The sequence below is a fragment of the Emys orbicularis genome, chromosome 23 (assembly GCF_028017835.1).
Source record: "Emys orbicularis isolate rEmyOrb1 chromosome 23, rEmyOrb1.hap1, whole genome shotgun sequence".
In the NCBI taxonomy this organism is placed as follows: domain Eukaryota; kingdom Metazoa; phylum Chordata; order Testudines; family Emydidae; genus Emys; species Emys orbicularis.
The window spans coordinates 5,469,756-5,489,133 of NC_088705.1; the positions used below are offsets into that span (position 1 = coordinate 5,469,756).

At 46.9% G+C, this 19,378-nt stretch overlaps 1 protein-coding gene across 2 annotated transcripts in view; it reads left to right on the top strand.

Annotated features, from left to right (window-relative positions):
* The window catches only part of CSMD2 (CUB and Sushi multiple domains 2), a 518,793-nt gene that overhangs the window by 377,939 nt on the left and 121,476 nt on the right, over positions 1 to 19,378 (top strand). For both annotated transcript variants that reach the window (XM_065421846.1, XM_065421845.1), the window contains exons 29-30: positions 17,588 to 17,782; positions 18,836 to 18,952. In XM_065421846.1, coding sequence (XP_065277918.1) covers positions 17,588 to 17,782; positions 18,836 to 18,952 — 312 coding nt within the window. The remainder of the gene's footprint in view (positions 1 to 17,587; positions 17,783 to 18,835; positions 18,953 to 19,378) is intronic.

Sequence of the window (19,378 nt, forward strand, 5' to 3'; positions counted from 1 at the left end):
GAAGGCTGCAAGGGGGAATGGTTTTCGATCAGCATTGTCTTGTATAACGCTCTAGGAACAGCTGGCTCTGCCACTGATGCTCCTGTCCTTGGATAAGTCATTTAACTTCTCTGTGCTTCAGTTTCCCCAGCACTTTGAGATTTAAATGTAAAGCTCCATGTTAGATTCCCAGGGTGAAATCCGAGCCCTATTGAAATCAGTAGCAAAACTCCCACTGACTTCTATGGGGCCAGGATTTCACTGTCAGGGCTTCCAGTTTCTCATCACCGTTACACAGACCCTCGTGTTCGACGTGGGAGCATGGGGGCATTCCAGGTCCCTGATTGGATACGAATTGGGCAAACAGTTATGTCTGTTTCAACAGAGCCTGTCTTTTGCAAACAGAAACACAACCCCCTTTGCGTGACTAAGCTTCAGGTTCTCTTCTGAGATCAGTTTTTTATTAGTATTATTTGTGTTGCAGTACACCCAAGAAGGTCCAGCCTCATTGTGCTGGATGCTGAACACACACCAAGTTGAAAAACAGCCCCTGCCTCCAAGATCTTATTTCCCCAGCCCTGCACTTCGAAACATTCACCCAAAAGCTGCCCGTGAGCCGGGCTTGGTGCTGGTCCCTTTGCCCCTTGTCTTTGCTCATTTACTCCACTTAAATGAACGCCGTGTTGTTGGTTTTCCTCCAAACATCATATTTTACCCAGTGCTGAACAACTTGGACGTTTGCTTGCCAGGCTTTCCTTTGCTGAAATGTTGCCAGTCTGCTGCTCTTGAATTATTTCTCCATGCTGAATCGCGTGGGCCTTACACAGACCTTCCCTGGTGCGCAGGCCGTGTGGCTGCAGTTCAAGGAGAAGACGCAGGTTATGTCAGTGGGACATAGATAAGGCAATGGGGGAATCGTCGTTACGTTGCAGGCGGTTGGGTATGCCTCCAGGATTCTCTTTGTTGTTTGACATCTATTCTCCGTGGTGTGATATTCCCCCACAGCTGAGGCTGGCTGTGTTAGCGTCTGGTTTGTGCTCTTTTCTGCCAAGTGCAGGAGCGGCAGGCTTGCTTTCCATGCACCAGCAGGGACTTGGAAGGTTGAGATGGCAGCGTATTCAGCTTCTGGGCATTAATGGGAAGTGGAGGGAATGCTTTATGAGACTCGGCACCAGCGCTTCGTGAAGATCGAAGCTCAAACAATTTCTCCTCTCCCTAAACTGGAAATGTGGGGCCTGATGCTAAGTGACTCCCTCCCTGTGCTCACAGCAGGAATGCAGGAGATGGGTTTCGGGTGTTTTTGAGCCACCTTTGTACTCTTCAAACTCTGCCATGCAGGCACCTGTCCACCCTCCAGTATAAGTTAGAGCAGCCTCAGGGCTGCTTTAACTTACCCTTTGCTCCCTGTGTGGCCTGGGAAGCACAGAACTGATGTCGGTTTTGGCCCCGCCTCCAATCCACCCCCCTACACTGGGGGCTGGGAGAAGAGACCAGGTAGGGTTGGTCTATACTGCAATTTGAAGACCCACGGCACAGCCACGGCTGGCCCAGGTTAGTTGACTCGGGCTCGCGGGGCATGGGCTATGGGGCTATAAAATTGCAGTGTTGACGTTCGGGCTGGGGCTGGAGCCCGGGCTCTGAAACCTGGCCAGGAGGAAGGGTCTCAAAACCCAGGCTCCAGCCCAAGCCCAAATCTCTACACTGCTAGTTTTAGCCCCGCAGCCTGAGCCCCACAAACTGAGTCAGCTAAGCCAGGTTCTGAGACTCCATGCTGGAGGTTTTTTACTGCAGTGTAGACATACCTGTAGAGTCCTTATAGCAGCTCGGCTGCAGCTCGGGAGGCCCATTGTACAGGGGGGATTCTCAAGGCTAAGGTACGTGCGTCTATCCTCACCTTACGGCCCCTGCATGCTGCCAGACAGGGCTGCCGAGAGCGAGTTCGGGCCCCAGTGAAAACATTTTTTCGGGCCCCCCGGCTAAACAGGGCCGACGAAGCTGGGCCCCGGGCCCCCTTCCGGACCGCTGGGCCCCAGTAATTTCTACCGGCTTCTCAGCCCTGCTGCCAGAGCAGCTCTTTTGGGAGAGCAGAAGGAAATAGTCTGGCTTGCTTTTCACCATTCATTTTTCCCAATGAAACTAGTAGTGCCTAGATACCCAAGCCAGGTTAGTGTTCTAGAAATGGAGCGAGCAGAACTAGACTGGTGAGTTTCACATTCTGTTTCTAGTCAGTTTCACTCTCTGGTTCTCACCCCCTCAGCTCAGAATTTTAAAATTGGGAGCAGCTTTTCTAGAGTTCCGCATGTGCTGGGGGCTGAGTTTTTTGGGAGAATCTGCCCAGAAGTCTTGCAATGGGACTTTGTCCAGTGCTCAGCTCCCAGAATCTGACCCTTATTTAGGCCCGTTTGAAAATCTGTCCCTGAGGGTTTGTATCCTGCCCGGTGTCCAAGCACGTCAGTTAGTTCTCAAGTGTCCTCACCTGGCATTTGCAGGACGGAATCATAGAATATCAGGGTTGGAAGAGACCTCAGGAGGTCATCTAGTCCAACCCCCTGCTCAAAGCAGGACCAATTCCCAACTAAATCATCCCAGCCAGGGCTTTGTCAAGCCTGACCTTAAAAACCTCTAAGGAAGGAGATTCCACCACCTCCCTAGGTAACCCGTTCCAGTGCTTCACCACCTCCTAGTGAAAGGCTTCTAGTGATGGAGCCTTAAGTGTGGTGGTATTTGCATTTCCAGAGCTGCAGGGGAATGTCTGTAACAGGGAGAGATTTTCTTCAGAGAATTTTAGTTAAGTAGATGTTAACACAAACAATGTGCAGTCAGAGGGCCAGCTCCGCCACTGGGGTAAATCCCTGTAGCACCGTTGAGGTTAACGGAGATGTGCCAGTTTATTGCCGCTGAGCATGTAGCCCAGCGCTTCCGTCTCAGTTAATGAGGATCCACCTCCTTGGCCTTCGATGCCGTACATCTACCAGTTCTCTGATCTTCCTGTAACCCACACATCTTCTGGGTGGGGTGCTCTGTCCCATCTAGTGGAACCGAGACCCCTTAGAGAGATTAATGAGTCTGCTCTACAGCCTTAGCTAACAGCCAGTTGGCTTTTAGCTCATGCGGTAGAGGTTCATGCACTAAGCTCCAGAGGCCCCAGGTTCAATTCTGCCCGCCGATGACTAGGGTGACCAGATGTCCCGATTTTAAGGGACAGTCCAGATTTTTTGGGTCTTTTTCTTATATAGGCTCCTATTACGCCCCACCCCCTGTCCCGATTTTTCACATTTGCTGTCTGGTCACCCTACCGACGACCGGGGTCATCGTTACATTCCATCAAGTTTTCTAGGGCAGACCAGACTCAAAATTGTAATGTAAAAAACAAGCAGATTCCATGGCAGGAGGGGTGGCTGTTTGGGGTAGCTTTTAGCTATCATAAGGAAGCAAGAAACCAGCATTATAACCCAATCCCCCCGCCCCCCCGCCCCGGCAGCTCACCTTTTAAAGGGCTATTCGCAGATTCCTTTTTAAGGCCTTGGTTCAGGAAAGCATCTGGCCTTAAACCCTGGATGAATTGTGCTCTCCATTATGCATGAGCTACTCCCATCGGAGTGGCACAAACGTATCAGGCGAAAGAGGTTAGGCCCCAAAGTATATTTATAAAGGGAGCGAGTTGCCAAGCCAGGTGTCCTTTCTTATTAAAGCAGTGGCTTTACGGCCTTTAAAGTATTTTATTTCTTTCTCCAGGGAATCAAGGGGAAAACACACCTTCTGGTGGATTCGGCTCTAAAGGCGAGGGGTGTAAGAAATGATTAAAGTCTTAAGCTGGTCTTTTGAGCTATTCTTTGCTTTCAAGCCAGGCTGGGATGTGACAGAGCCAGCGCAGTTATTCAGGGAGAACCGAAATGAAAGCACCCCCCAACAGACTGTTGTTCTTAGCATTGTTAGTGTGTGCGGGGTGGGGCTGAGGGTCGAATGAGAGATCATTTGGCAGGGTTTAGGAAGGGCTGCAGCTTGAGAAATGGGCTGTGATTAGAGGCAGCATGGATTTATTTGGGGAAAGGCTAGCCACTGCTGAATAAAAAACAATTCTAAATGCTGTGTTGGGACTGTCTGAGGGTATATCTACACTGCAAAATATACACAAACAAACAAACAACCCCGCAGCGAGTCTCAGCTAGGGTGACCAGATGTCCCGATTTTATAGGGACAGTCCCGATTTTGGGGTCTTTTTCTTATATAGGCTCCTATTACCCCCCACCCCCGTACCGATTTTTCACATTTGCTGTCTGGTCACCCTAGTCTCAGGGTATGTCTGCATGGGCATTAAAAAACCTGGCTGGCCTCGGTCAGCTGGCCAAGCTCACGGGGCTCAGGGTCCAGGACTGGAAAATTGCTGCGTAGACATTCGGGCTCAGGCTGGAGCCTGACCTCTGAGGTCCCAGAGCTTGGAGTCCAGTCTGTGGCCAGATGTCCATGCAGCGATTTTAAACCCTGCAGCCTGAGCCCCGTGAGCCCGACCCTGCAGCTGACCCAGGCCTCCCACGGGTTTTTTATCCTTGTGTAGACATACCCTGAGACTCGTTGCTGTGTAGTTGTTGTTTTTTGCGGGGGGGGGGGGGGGGGGGTTCGGTGTTGACATACCCATAGCAGCATGAGACATTAGACTAACACGTGCCCAGAAGGTCATTCAGAGCTAAAGAAAGTTTTCCAAGTTTCCTTTTTAGGCCACCTTCACAAGGAACTGGATTTTCTCTCTCTCATACACACCCTCTTTTACCTACATACAAATGTGATTCGCTGTAGGATGTGATGAGAATTTGACTGTCAGAAGATTAACTAGTATCTTAATTGGATTCAATTTGGGGAGGCAAATCAGAAGGCATCCAAGAAAATACATTGAACAAACCCTCTTCTTGTTCTTCTCTCGTCACTTATGTTCTTTGGAGCCAGGCCATATATCCATCATGGGGTTTTGTACTGGTGCCCATCACTGAAGCGCCTGTTCTGCTTTAGCCTTCAGGGATTCTGGGTTTTCTCTGTTTGTCAGACCTCTTCTAGTCGTGCTCACAGCCAAACAGTCTGATAGAACCTGAGCAAAGAGCCACATGGGCCAATGGGTGTTGCATCGTGGGCTTAATGCGTTGTTCTTGTGGCGGGGCCATTCGAGTGGTATGGCGATCGGGATCTCATGCGGCTCTGAGGAAAAATGCAGTAACATTCCAGGAAGGCTTTTCTAGTGGTTATTTCAGGCCCATCAGAAACAAGAAACTCTGTGCATCTAGCGATGTTCATTTGAGACTTTCAGCTCAGATTTAGAATTCCAAGAGGTTGGCAAAGTTTGGTTAAACTTCATAGAAGTAACTGAACTGCCATCAAAATTCTTCTACTTCTTTGCCTTTGCCTTATCCCATTAGTCGGGGTCAGTGGTTCTTGTTCTTCGTCTCCAAGTATTCCTATCAACTGCCTCTTTTAAGCTGACACTGACCTTCTTCATGTCCTCCTCTGGTGTCTAGAACCATCTTTTTCTAGGTTTTCCTCATGGTCTTTGCCCCATGACTACCCAGTCTTGGCTCTGGCCATCATCCATCTCATCACCTCACATGACCAAGCCAGCTCAGTTGATACTCCCTCAACTTTTCTATGATGGGGGCTACTTGCATCATGACTCATATCATGGCATTACACAGTCTATCAGTTCTTGTCTTACCCAGCATCCACCTGAGCGTTCTCATTTCAGTGTTGTGTCATGGCTTCTTTCTTCCTCGTTGGCTAGCATTCTGACCCATACGTCGTGGCCACCCTAATCATGGTCTTATACACTTTGCTCTTTAGTTTACTTGGCATATCATTATCTCAGAGAGTTCCCATCAACCCTTACGTTTGCACCGTATGCTCTTCATGTGACTCCTAACGTCCGCATCCACAGTTCCATCATAGCTCAACACTGAAACCAAAGTGTTTGAAATGTTGCACAGACGTTAGCTCTGTACCATCTTGTTTTACTGGTTTCACCTTGTCCCGTTCAACAAAGCACCATCTGTATCCTGTCTTTTGTCAGCTGAGGTGTAAACCATTTTCTTCTAATGCAGCCCTCCATTGTTCTAGATCCCTTCCCAGTTTGTATTTATCTTCGTGGTACAATGTAATGTCTCCGCGAAAAGCATGCTCCTTGGAGCCTCTCTCCTAATCTCCTGTGTCAAGGTGTCCATTGAATCACAAATAGGAATAGGCTTAACGCTGATCCTTGGTGTACTGTAGACCTACCTTCACAGTGAATGGCTCATTGTAGCTGCAGTTGCTTCTCACTACTGTAGTACTGCTCTCATTCGTGTCCGTGGTAGTCTGCACATATGTCTCCGGCAGCTTGCGTAACTGCAAGCACGGCCATATCAGTTCTCTAGGAGCTCTGTCAAAATATAGGACCCAATTCGCCACTGCCCTGCACTTTGTGCACTTTTTTACGTCCGTGCCGAGCGAATGTGAAAGGATCCCGTCCTGACGGGATAGCATTTTACACCCATCTGGCACTCCCGTGGTAGCAGTGTTGATGACGGCACGAGGTGCAGGGCAGCAATGAACTGGGCCCGTGGCACTTTGCATCTCTTCGGTGCTTTCCATCTGGGGAGCTCGCAGCAAAGGGTGATTTAGCCTCGCCTCTCCCTCCTGCGACTGAGGCGAGCTATATCACCTCCGAATCCCTCAGTACAATCATCTCCATTTTACAGATGGGGAAACCAAGGGACAGAGAAACTAAGCGGCTTCACATTGAGTCAGTGAGAGAACAGGGAATAGCACACACTCGTCCTGATGCCCAGTTCTCTGCACTGAACACCCTCCCTCCCTCCCAACCCAACCTTTTCGGGTTCGCCCCCTCTCTGATGGGAATGGATCTGGTGACTGAAACTAGTGTAGACAGTGCTACAAGTCAAGTGCATCCTTGCTACAGCAATGCATTTGCATTTGGGATCCTCTCCTTGGCTCCCACAATTCACAGGGACGTGAGGTTTTTTTTTTTTTTGGCCACCACAAGCTCCTCCTTGTCACAACCAGCTTGCATTTTAGCTGAAGTTTTGTGGCGGGGGGGGAGGAATATAAAGCTCAGCCTACTGTGCCAAAGGCAGAGAAATGATCGAAAACATGGAATGTTGCTCTATAGTGCAGAGCCCGGAAGAATGAGAACCTCGTTGCCCAGTTCCTGCAGAGCACATGGATGGTTTGAGAGGTGGAGCAAGGAGTGGAAGGGTGTTGCCAGGGATGCAACAATTGGCAATAATAGAACATGTCCTGCCCCATTCGCTTGTTCCTGTGAAATTTCAAGCTGAGATGCTGCCTCTGCTAGGACATTTTTGTCATCGGGTCCCCTGTGCGAGCCAGGCTGTTATTGTGTGAGTGATGAATGCGGGCTGGATTCCTGGGAGGATGTATTGATTCAAGCGTCTATGGAAAGGAAGGGCTTGGACTGCCAATGTGCGTTACATGCCCAGCAGGCTACAGTGAGTCTGCTGTTCCAAAGGCACCCTGCTGCTCACCAGCAGTTGATGGGGACAGAGAGAGAATGCATCTGGACTAACTGGGGAAGCCAGGCTTATGCAGAGAGGGAAATGATAGAAGTAGGGGCTAAAAAGAAATGACTCCTCAAACACACCTCCACCACAGGCAGATTAGGTGCACCATTGGGAAGGCTTGTCTGCTTTCAGATGCATCAGAGACAGAATGCTAGACTTGCTGGCCCAAACCTATATACATGGAAGCAGTATGGTCTAGTGGATAGGGTGCTAGATTGGGATACAAACGCTGCCAAATATCCTGGGCCAAATCTCATCCCCTTTCTCTGTGCCCATCTGTAAAATGGGGGTGATGATACTTTATCCTCCTAGGGAAAATGTTTTGAGGTCTACAGCTGAAAAGCTAAGTAGTATTATAGTCAGACATGGCAAATCCTGTCCATGAATGGCCGCGTCTTCAATAACTAGCTATAAACTAAGAAGACAAAAGTAATTAGCAGCTCTTAAAATTGAACAAATTAAAAAATTTCCAGCCTTTAATTAGAATTCTTTTTAGTACAAATGAAGGCCTTTGGTTTTGTCTCCCTTCCCCCCCACCCCCTTTTGGCAGCCAAAATGTAGTGAACAAAATGTAGTTGGCCTCATTAAATTAGGGCTGTTGTACAGTGTTATTTTTTTCCCTAAACACACCTACAGAGTTAATCACGCCTACATACTTCCCACGAAGCCAAACTGCTGGGAGAAAAGAATGAGGCTTTAACTTTGCTCATTAACTTCCCCACGCATTAGAAGGAGACAGCAATTCGAGTTTGAGAAGCTGCAGAAAATGGAACTTTGGGGAATTGGAGGAAGAAGAAAAAGAAGGGGAAAAAAGGAGAGTATATGAAAGAGAAATCAAGTATCTCATTGGGCTTCTTGCCAGAACAGAATGCCAAGTACAGTTCAAAGACACGGGCTTGTTTGTAACATCTCAATGCATATGGTCAGCTCCACAGTCCATAGGCTGATTTCACTCTAGGTCCCCAAGCTGCTTCTCTCAGCGGTCTCAGCCCCAGACGAAACAGTCCAATTACCGGGGACTTCGTAATCCTCCACTAGTAATGTGCAGGGAAAGACGTCATAACCATCCACCAGCCCCTTTTGGAAATCCAACATCTTCTCGGGGACTGGGATCAGATTGCTAGCCTCGAGCTACAACACGCCTGGTCATTTTCAAACAGCCCCGGCTCTTCATGTTAAATTGATTCGGGGACCGATGGCTCTGAAAGGGCTACTTTCACACTGGCTAGGGGAAGGAAAAAAACATGTAGAAACATAATGGTTTTGGTTCTGGTTCTGGGTCTGCCAGTACTTGTGCTGACACAGCAGGGAGAGAGCAAAATGTGGCTGCATATAGGTATGAAGGTATCTTAGGCCAGATCTATACTAGGAGTACTTTGCCAGCATAGCTATGCGCTTATCCCAACAAAACTGCACTTTTGCCGGTATTGTTTATTTCAGCTCCCCCTCCCCCAAGCGAAGCAAGCTAAAAGTGCAGTTTTGCTGGTACGCAACGTGTCTGTATTAGGAGCACTTTATTGCCACAGCTATGTTAGTCAGGGATCCCACCTCTTCACACTAGAGCTGGGCAAAATAATTTGGGCAAATTGATTTTTCTTCCAAAAACGCATTTTTGGTGCACTGAAATGATTTGTAAATTCAGGTAGAATTCAACAAATAGCTTTGGCTGAGAGAAAAAAAACTTATTTTTTTTAAAGTACAACTGCTTACTTGTGACCATTTTGAAATGTTTTGACGTTTTTGTTTTGAAATGTTTCGTTTTGATTTTTCATTTCAAAATGGCGTTTCTAGTTCAAATTTGGCCAATTTTTTAAAAGAATACCCCAAAAGGCGTGACGAGCACCCCAAAACCAGCCGAATTGAAACAAAAAAATCACTTGAAAAAATGTTTTTAGTAAATGGAAAGGTTTTGATCTACTCCTTTTTTTCTGTCATTTTTTGATTTGCTGAAAATTTTTCAAAAAAATTGTTTCGGTTCAAATCGAAATACATTCCCTCCCCCGCCCCAGATTTTCCATTTCTGTCCCCAAACTGAAAAATCCATTATTCACCCAGTTTTACTTTGCATCCCTGACCAATACACCTATGCCAGGAGACATCTGTAATGTATGTACTGGTATAGCTTACGCCCCTTCTCTTACACAGGAACCAGCTATATTGGTATAAGCACTTTATACTGGTGTAACTACTTCCACACTGGGGTTGGTACTACTTTCACCATACCAGTACAGTTAAAACAGCACAACTTTTGTGCGTAGGCAGGTCCTACAGGACAGAATCAGCATGGTTGAGGAGACACGGCTTTAAGATCAACCATCATCCTGTTAATGTGCATTTAGCTATACACTCCCCGTTCCCCACTCTCACTCCTGCTACGAGACAGGAGTGACTTGTTCTCATTAACACAGGATCCAGCGTCCCTGTATTCCCAATTCAGCTGACTACATTTTTAGCTTGTGCTTATGCTTGTGGAGCCTACATTTCCAAAGAACCCATAGCGGGATTGTCCAGTGCTCAGCACACACAACTGGGGCCAGTTTTTCAGAAGAGCTCAACATCCTGTTTGCATGCAGCATGTTCTTGAAAACCACCCTGCTGTGCAGAAGAAATTGCAAATTACATTAAAAAATTGCAAAAAATATATATTATTATTGCTATTTATTTCCTCCAAATGCTAAAATTTACCCTGTCTCTCTGCTTGTTCGTCAAGGCCCTGCTCTGAAGTCACACTCTGGTAGAGAAGGCATCACAATCTGTTGACTTGCAAAGGGCTTTTGTCCCAGATTCAGCATGATGATGACTTCTCTGGAGGACGGAAGAAAAGACACTCATTAGGGAGGAAGCTCTGTCGAAATACAGATTTGGGGTCATTCATAGTGGCTGCTGAACCTCAAAAGGATCCGAGGTTGCACTGGATTTTAGTATGCACTCCAGTAGTTTGAGTGCTTTGATGCTTATCTGAATTTTCCAAACCTCCTGAGCCTCTGGTGACCACATGAGCACAGTCCCTCCAGATAGCCAGCCTGCCGTCAAATCTTTCCGCTTTGAACCCCAGTGGCATTTTTTACTTTGCATCCCAGCTGGCATCAGGAAGTGCTGAACTGGGATTTTGGGGAAGTAACTGCATTTTTTTTTGAACCTCAGGAGAGGTTTGATTTGCAGTCTGGGCACAGGCTGAGATCCATTTTTCTTTATCTATATTGGCTAGCTCTTCTGTAACGATAGCTTAAATGCAGCATCAAGAAGAATAAGAAAGGACTTAAAGCTAGATCATTGTCCATCAGCAAGAGAGAACGTTAATCTATGGGAAAACATGCCCGTGATGAGTGGATTTAAGTTTCAAGCGGCATTTGAAATGATTCCCTAAGCTAGAAGGCACTCATTTGCAGCAACACTATGAAGGGCTGTTGGAATCATTGAGCATTACCCAATAATTCCAGTAGCTAAAATGGACAAGCTGCCAGTTTGTCATATCTTGCTTGTATAGAACATATGAGGGCTTGTGGCATCCAAAATGTAGTGCCCGCAGTATTTGTAGGTCTCAGGTGAACACACAAATATTGGAGGACAGTGATGCTCTTCGGGATAATGGGGGAGGGAAAGGGGTGTTCAGAATGGGAAATTTAGATAAGCAAGTCCCTGTTGAAATCAGTCCTAAAGCTGTTCAGAGATTTACTACTTAAGAGTGCCCCAAAATTTGGTGGCGGGAATCTGCCCCTATATGTAGCTCTGGCAGAATATAGGGGATATAAATACCCTGCAAGGGGCCGGAGGAAAAATCTCCGAGGGAGGGCACTTTGTTGGGTTACTATAGGCAATCCTACACAGGTTCCTCCTCCCCCTCCCCCACCGCATCCCTAGCTTAGGGAAAAGCACAGGGGTGGAGTTGGAGACAGGAGGGGCCAAGCTGTAGCGCATGTTGCTGCAACAATTCTGGCTTGTGTGCTGCAGGGTATAGGCAGGCTTGGGGAAGCTGACATAACTCAGAGCAGCCCCTAGAGCTGGCTAAATTATGCCAGGAACTTAGCACAAAGGTGGGTTAAAGCCGCATTTGCTGCTTCCTCCCCCTGGGCTATACCTCCTGGAAGCTCAGCACAGCATCTGACCCTAGACGCTTATCCAGATTTATCCAGACCTCTTTGGTACAGGAGGGATGAGAGAAAGTCACGATTAGGCATTTCATGACATTTCTCGCACTCTTTGAATGCTTCCCACTTTTGTTCCTGGCTGGAATCTGGAAGTGAAGAGGCAAGGAACCGAAAACAAACGAGGCACAGCTGATTACTTTTCACCCTTCCCCAAACCGTCCATTGCGAGTCAGTTATTACTTGATCAAAGCGGCTTTGCCCATACCAGGCTTATAAATACACACACGGCGATTCTTTCAACAATGCCTGTGTTCCCTTTTGGAAGATGGAAATTCCCACTGAGCTGCAGCACGCTTAGCGATATACGGCAGGACGTGCTACAGAACATCCCGTTGTGTTTAGCATTCAGAGAGACCCAAAGCGGGGGAATGGTTCAAACTGCCCCATAAAATGTTTCATTGTATTGCACTTGGAAATACGGGTATGTGCATTGTAAAGGCACCCGGCTTTTGTGTGTCTTGTGATCTTGCCGTATCAAAGGAACGGAGGCCGTGCTTCTTTCAAGGCAGCATTGGCATTGTCACTGGAAAAGTGGCACCCCACTGATGGCTCTAGTTGAGCAGCGAGGGCTATGTGTGGAACCGAGGACCCAGCATGCTAACACTCTGGCTTATTTTTTTTCCTTGCTAAATGATACTTCACGCCGATTATTTTCTTTTCTGCAACTTCTCAAAGCGTTGTCTGAGCATTTAGTGCTCATGACGAGCCCCGTCACAACAGCCTTAGAAGCTACTGTCCTCTGTCTGCAGAACAGATGCAATGTAGACAGTTGCTGCACAAGTTTTCTTCACAATGTCCCACCAGCATGTCCAGTCTATGGCCGGAAAGGACTGCCTCTAGGTGTCAGAGGACAGGTTAATAGCCGTGCCCTATTTGGCTCAGTCATTCTTTGCTCTTACTGCCAAGTTGGCTAGGACAGCTGTTCCTTTGGAACTGGAATGAGACACCCAAACTCTCTTTGTGCAAGATGTCAAATGCTTTTCAAAAATAACAGGAGTACTTGTGGCACCTTAGAGACTAACAAATTTATTAGGGCATAAGCTTTCGTGGGCTACAACCCACAGTCACTGCCAGCTGGGACTGGTTTTGAACCAATCGCCACTTACTTCACAGACCTGGAATTTGTTGAGGTACGACGCTCATTTTGCAGACGGGCAAATCAAAGGACAGAGAGATTAAGACTTGCCCGTGATCACATGACGAGTCTGATGGTCGTGCTGGGGATCCAACCCGGGAGTCCTGACTCCTACTCCTCTGCTGCCACCACTGGACCAAACTCCTCCTTAAACTGGAGAATGTCCTGATGTTTTGCTCTGTGAACACATTCATAGGTCAGCGTTGGCTGGTGTCACAGCGACTCGCCAATGAAGGAGTTGGTGGATTGGGGCGGGGATATTATCAGCATGCCAAGGGGAATCTTCCGCATGCCTGGCTAAGGTACATACTGTCCCGAGGGGCATGGACTCTCCAGGGAAAAGAAAAACAGCCAAAAAGGAAGAAAACAAAAGAGCAGCAGGGGGATACTTCAGCAATCCGCCACCAGCCCCCGTCAGCAGAGTGGCTGGAGCACTGAACATCGTGATTTTTGAAAGCGAGAGCGGATACTGAGATCAAGCGTATGGCTAAGGCACCTGACAGCTGGATGGGAGGCTGATTGGCAGGTTGAGGCGACATCGGCTTGTGAGATGAAATGCGGGGAAATGGTTCAAAATCACAAGAGAGGCATAACGTGGTCATGAGGAAACCTGTCGGGTGCAGCCTTGTTAGGGAAGAGGCTAATAACAAATGCTAGCATTCCAGAGGCATCAAGGCCTGCAGAACTGAGAAACAATTTGGACAAGCAAGCGCAGAGTTTACTTTTGCAAATGTCTCCTGGGCGATGATGTACTTGGCTTGGCTTTGCCGGGCGGCAGCACTGCTGCCTTGTTCAGGGCATGGGACGCAAATTCAGGCACTGCCTGGGGTCCCTCACTCCCAGGCCGATGGAGCCACGGGCGCACTGCAGATGTGCAGGGGGGTGCTCAGCTTCTGATCTCGACCCCAATGGCTGGTGCTGGGTTCTAGCGATGAGGTCCGGGCCCAGTTTTTGGCCTCAGCTCCAGGTCCGGGTAGCTATGCTCAGCCCTGCAAGTGTTTCTTGAGTGGTATATGTTAAAACGGACCTTTAATGGCCCACAACTGGGCGGATTGTTACCGGTACCAGTGAAAATTCAGATTCAATATGCTTAATGCACAGTAGTTTATTTGAGAAAGAATTACACAAGCAGTAAAGGTTACAGAATATACATCTCCCTAATAAGCTTCAATTCCCCAAGCATAAACCCTCAGTAACTGTGTTGGCCTTACACAGTATCCTGCTTGGCAAACAAAGCAGGTATAGGTACCAGTCCTAGAGGGAGACTTCTTTTCTTTTCTTCTTTTCCCCTCTCAGGTACTTGGTCTGTCAAATATCCCTCGCTGCAGGGTCTTGGTTACCCCGAGGCCTTCTGATTCAAAAGTCCCACACAAGTCTCTTGTAGCAGGGTCTCAGCTACCCTGACCCTCTGTCTTACAGCATCACAAACCTCTTTAGGTGTCAGTTGGGGAACTAACTAACTAATGTACTCTGCTTAGCATTTATACCTTTTGTTCTCACAGGAGTCACATGTCCCAGAAATATGCCCTGTGGGCATTTCATTACTGGTTTTCTTTAATTAATCTTTTAGAAGGGGGCTGCAAAACAGGCACAGACCAAAGCTCAATCAACGTTTACCCTCTCATCAATCATTCACTTGAGCTCCTAGTGTGGTGTTCTACAGAAGGGGTTATTTTGACCCGGGTCAACCTGTACCAAGCTCACTGATGGCCTGTTTTTGCTTTTTCTTTACTTTGTGAGCTGGTCAATCGGCTGACAGGTTTCCAAGTCTCCTGTTGAGAAACACGCACAGATACCGCCTTTATTAACCATTCAAGTGCAATTTCAGTACTCTCAGTAAATTTCCACACCAACTATCTGATGCTAAGAGAATCCTGCTCCCAGAATCCTCTAGCAAATGCAGACGTACCAAGCCATACCAAACTCATGCTTACCACACTTATGCATATCGGCCACAGTGATTCATAGTAATTTGGCACCATCCTAACAGTATACAGAAGAATCTTAGTATTGGCGAAGGCTGCCTGCTCACTATTATAGCCTGGCTGAGCAGCAGTGGTCATTATCCAAAGAGTGAGGGTTAAAGAAGACAAAATGGCGGCTCCTTGTCTGACTGCATAGCCTGGTGGTCATGCTCTCCATCGCCATGGGTGAAATGAGACCTCCAGGCCTGGTCTCTTCCTAGTCGGCCTGGCTAATGTCTCTTTATTGCATCCAGCTTCTGCTCAGGCTGGAACTGCATGAAATGATGGAATAAAAAAAAAGTGCTTTTATAGCTTCTGAGAACAGAACTATTCTACCACCTTATGTCTGAGCATCAAAGCCCTTTACAAACAGATGCTAATTATGCCTCACAGCACACACACACCCCTCCCTCCAGGAGGCAACTAAATTGCATTATCCCATTTTACAGTTAAGAGAATAAAGTTGCAGAGAGGGGCAGTGAGGTGGCCAAGGTCATGCAGCGAGCCTGTGGCAGAGCCAGGAAAAGAACCCTGGAGTTCTGTCTCCTCGTCCTGTGCTTTTACCACTAGACGGTGCTTCCCTCTAGAGAGGAAGAGAGGCTTTACCTCCTGTGTCCCAGTTCAACTATCCCTAATAGAAGCACTTCAAACTCTTTGTTCTCTGCCTACCTGGGCCACTGTCTAATGGCACAGCTGTCACAGGAAGGAGATCACAAAGCTAATCCTGCTTTTCACTACAAACAAAGAAGCCAGGGCAGGGCCTGGTAGGAGTGGGTTGAGTCTTTTTTCTTTCAAACAAAATTAAAACTGCACGATATAATTCTTAGGCAATTGTGATTGTTCACAGACCCCACTGTTCACCAAAAAGCCCTGAGCTTTAATCAGCAATTTCTAAATGGCAAAAGCACAGGAATAATCAAAGCCCCTAATTATATTTCATTTAAAAAAGTCCCTCCGAAGCGGAAGAAAAATATGCACAGCCTGACAGATCTGCAATCTTTACTGGAATTTTCATATATAAACGGGGATTTTAACTCTGCAGAGCATGGGAAAGAGAATGAAAAATGTCTTCATTTTGTCTAATTGCATGTAGTCATTCTGCAGTAATCTGCACATCTGGATAAAAAACCAGCTATCACATGGCCCTGTATATCACTGTGGGTAAGAGCACTAAGCTGTTAGATGCTAGACTGACAGGTGCCTGAGAGATACTGTGAATAGATGTAGTGCATCCAAACTATATTAAGAGAATGGATCCCTTACTTTACAGGCCGCACGTGCAGTTACATGCTCTGGTTTGCAAAGTTCATTGCATTCTGTCTCCAGTTCAGCAAAGCATGTATGCAGCTACTTAAATAAAAGCTCTGCCTATGTGCCTGATTTGGTACCAGTGAATACTTGCACAATCACTATCTCTCCTCCTCCACCACTCTGTGCTTTCACCAGTAATTTAGAGATGGGCCTAGACCAAAATCTGGGATCTGAATATCCCCAGCTTCCTCCGTGTGTGAGAATGTGTTTGAAATCCAGGCGTGGATCTGGATCCAAATCTTGCGATGACCCCCATCTGTTATAATGGGCTGAAGCCGAATCCCAGATCAGAAAAAGCTGGTTTTGAAATTGGGATCTGCCTGTTGTATGGAAGAGCATAGTTGCTTAGGGAGGGTTTCAGTTTTTAATATCATCCATAATTTTATGTCCAGGCTTACTTGTAAAGACACACTATAGGACTTGGGGGAAATCGTCAACAGTGTCCAAGTGATTTAGGAGCCTAACTCCTATTGACTTTCATTGGGATTTTTCTAAGTGCCTAAGCCACTTTTAAAATTGGGATTTAGGCACTTACGTCACTTAGAAATTTTTCCCCTGAGTGTGTAACTCCGTGACTATGGTTTGTGGTGCCCACAGCGGAATGTCTGTGCAAAATTAGAGGCCCAGTTGAGGGCCTATAAAAAAATGGCCTGTAATGTCAGCAATACCACAGCATTTCCAGAGGTTGCATGTAATAAACGCTCTTCATCTGAAGATCTAAAAGCACTTTACAAATAGTAAATAAGGCTCACAAAATCCTTGTGATGTGTTATTCCCCCCCATTTTAAAGATGGGAAAACTGAGTCATAGAGTGGCTAAGTGATGTTCCCAACGACACCCAGTGAGTGAAAGTTTATCTTCACTGCAGAGTTAGCCCAGGTGACTGGCATCTGAGTTAGCTAGCCCAGGTGTGAGCAGCCATGCTGCAAAGCCTGTACCCAAGTTACTGGGTCCTCACTGGTGCTGCACTTCCCCATGTTTGTTGCTAGGGCTCCTGGTGGCATATCCCGTGGCTCTTTGCATGCTGCAGTAAGCTGAGCTGCTCTATGACTCTTTCCGAGTGAATTGTCGGAGATCTTGTCTGTCCTTCTGGGCACATGGGGGGAATTGTGGGAAGGCACTGGAGGACTATCAGCACTCGAGTGATTTAGCCACTGCAAAGTGGGTAGTTTCCACTGGAGTGAAAGCAGAACCTGGGCTCTAACCCACAGCCCCAACTTTGCTAGCTTGAAAGTACCACTGAACTCAAGTGAGAGGTTTTTGTGTGCAGACAGTGGGGGGGACAGGGGCAACACCTGGGTAAGATCCCAGGCTGATTCTATAGGGACGACAGCCCCTGAGTGGCACAGCTGTTAATAATAGGACTCAGTAGTCTTGACTCCCAGTTACCTGCTGTAACTGATAGGGCTGGCATCACGTACTATTTACCTGCTGGATGAGCCTCTTAAACAATCAAATCAACACGCTAAACCTCCTTGCAATGTTGTTTTGCAGAAAATCCCAGGGAGTCTTGCTTTGATCCCGGGTCAGTTAAGAATGGCACCCGAGTGGGCACAGACCTGAAACTGGGGTCGACAATTACCTACTACTGCGATGGTGGCTATGAGATCGAAGGAGTCTCCACCCTGACATGCATAATGGGAGGGGATGGGAAACCCGCGTGGAACAAACCTCGGCCAACGTGCACAGGTAAGGCTGGTGGGGTGAGCGAGGAGCCGGCTCCGAAATGTCCAGGCCTGCTGCCGAGCCTCGCTGCGGCACAAACCATTCAGACGCACGGGCGTCCCTTTTATAGCCAGCTCATCGGGGGTAGGGGGGAGTTTTGTTTTTACTCCTGTAAAAAATGTTGAATGAAAAATGAAAGCACTCACTGTCTGAGGTCAGAAAGAAACTTACTCTGTATGCAAATTATTTCATAGATATCCATTATGAGGCTTTTTGTCCCTCCTTCGGAAGCATCTAACAAAGACAGGGTACTAGAATAAACCAATTATCAGATCCAGCAGGACAAATTCTGCATTCCGAAAACAGCGTCTGATTTGGAAAGCCCACTTAAGCCTGTGCTGAAATCCATTCTCATTTAGGAAAGTACCTAAGCATGTGCTTAATTGATTTCCTGAGCCAGGGCGGGAGCTGGTAAGAAAACAGGAAAATGTTTTTTCTCATAAGTTTTTCCTGTTTTTCATCAGAAAATTTTGATTAAATGTTTCTGACCAGCTCTATTTGCTAATGGGAGCTGGACAAGAGACTAATATGAGGCTGGAACATGGGTGTGGAAGGGAGAAATCGATGGTTTGAAAATGTTCTGATGGGGAGTGCTGCATTGGTCCCTGAGCCAGTCTCCTGTTGCTGAGAAACAATGAAAAGATTAAGAACCCATCCCTCCAACTCCTGTGCTTTAGAATCAGATGGATAGCGCTGGAGATCACTCATTCGGCTACCTACTGTACGTGACATCCACCCAGTCCCTGGTATGGTGGTGGTAATTAAACGTGAAGCAAGCATGAACTCGAGTTAGGATAAGCAGTATTGTTCTTAATAAGAACTTGCAGTGGGTGCTGCTCCACCTGAAATGTAGAATTGATCACAGACCTGGGCAGCCGGTCGTGCACAGAATTATAAGCACATGGCTGGATGTATTCTGAAGCAGTGAAGAAAATGGGTAATGCTTGAAGCCAGGGCTTGAATGACAGCTGCTCCGGTGATTTCTTCCAATGATTTCTTCCTGACTTTGTTTTTCAGCGCCGTGTGGTGGTCAGTACACTGGATCAGATGGAGTAGTTCTGTCTCCAAATTATCCTCGGAATTACACCAGTGGACAAATCTGCCTATATTTTGTCGTCGTGCCAAAGGACTACGGTATATGCCGTGCAGTCAGTGGGCTAGATTCTCAGCTGGTATAAATCAGCATTGCTCTGTTGAAGCCACTGGAGATAAGTCAGTTTATACCAGCTGAAAATGTTCCCCACAGTCTATTTTCTACAGTTGAGTGTGAGTGTATTATTATTGGGGAGGAGGAGGAATGGGAAATATGGCAGAAGTGGCATTATTGACTGTAAATTCAATTTCATGTACAGAGATGTTGGAAATTTGTTAATTTAAAAATTACATGAAAAATGGCAAAAAAAAAATTGACAACGTTTTTGTGAGGGTTTTTTTTTTTTTTTTTCAGTTTCTCAACCAAATCTGAGAGTTACTGATTTGAAAAAAAAAAAAAAAAAAAAAAAAAGAGTGAAAATTTAATTTACAGTAATTAGGTTTTGCAATGGAGCAGTGGCAGCAGTC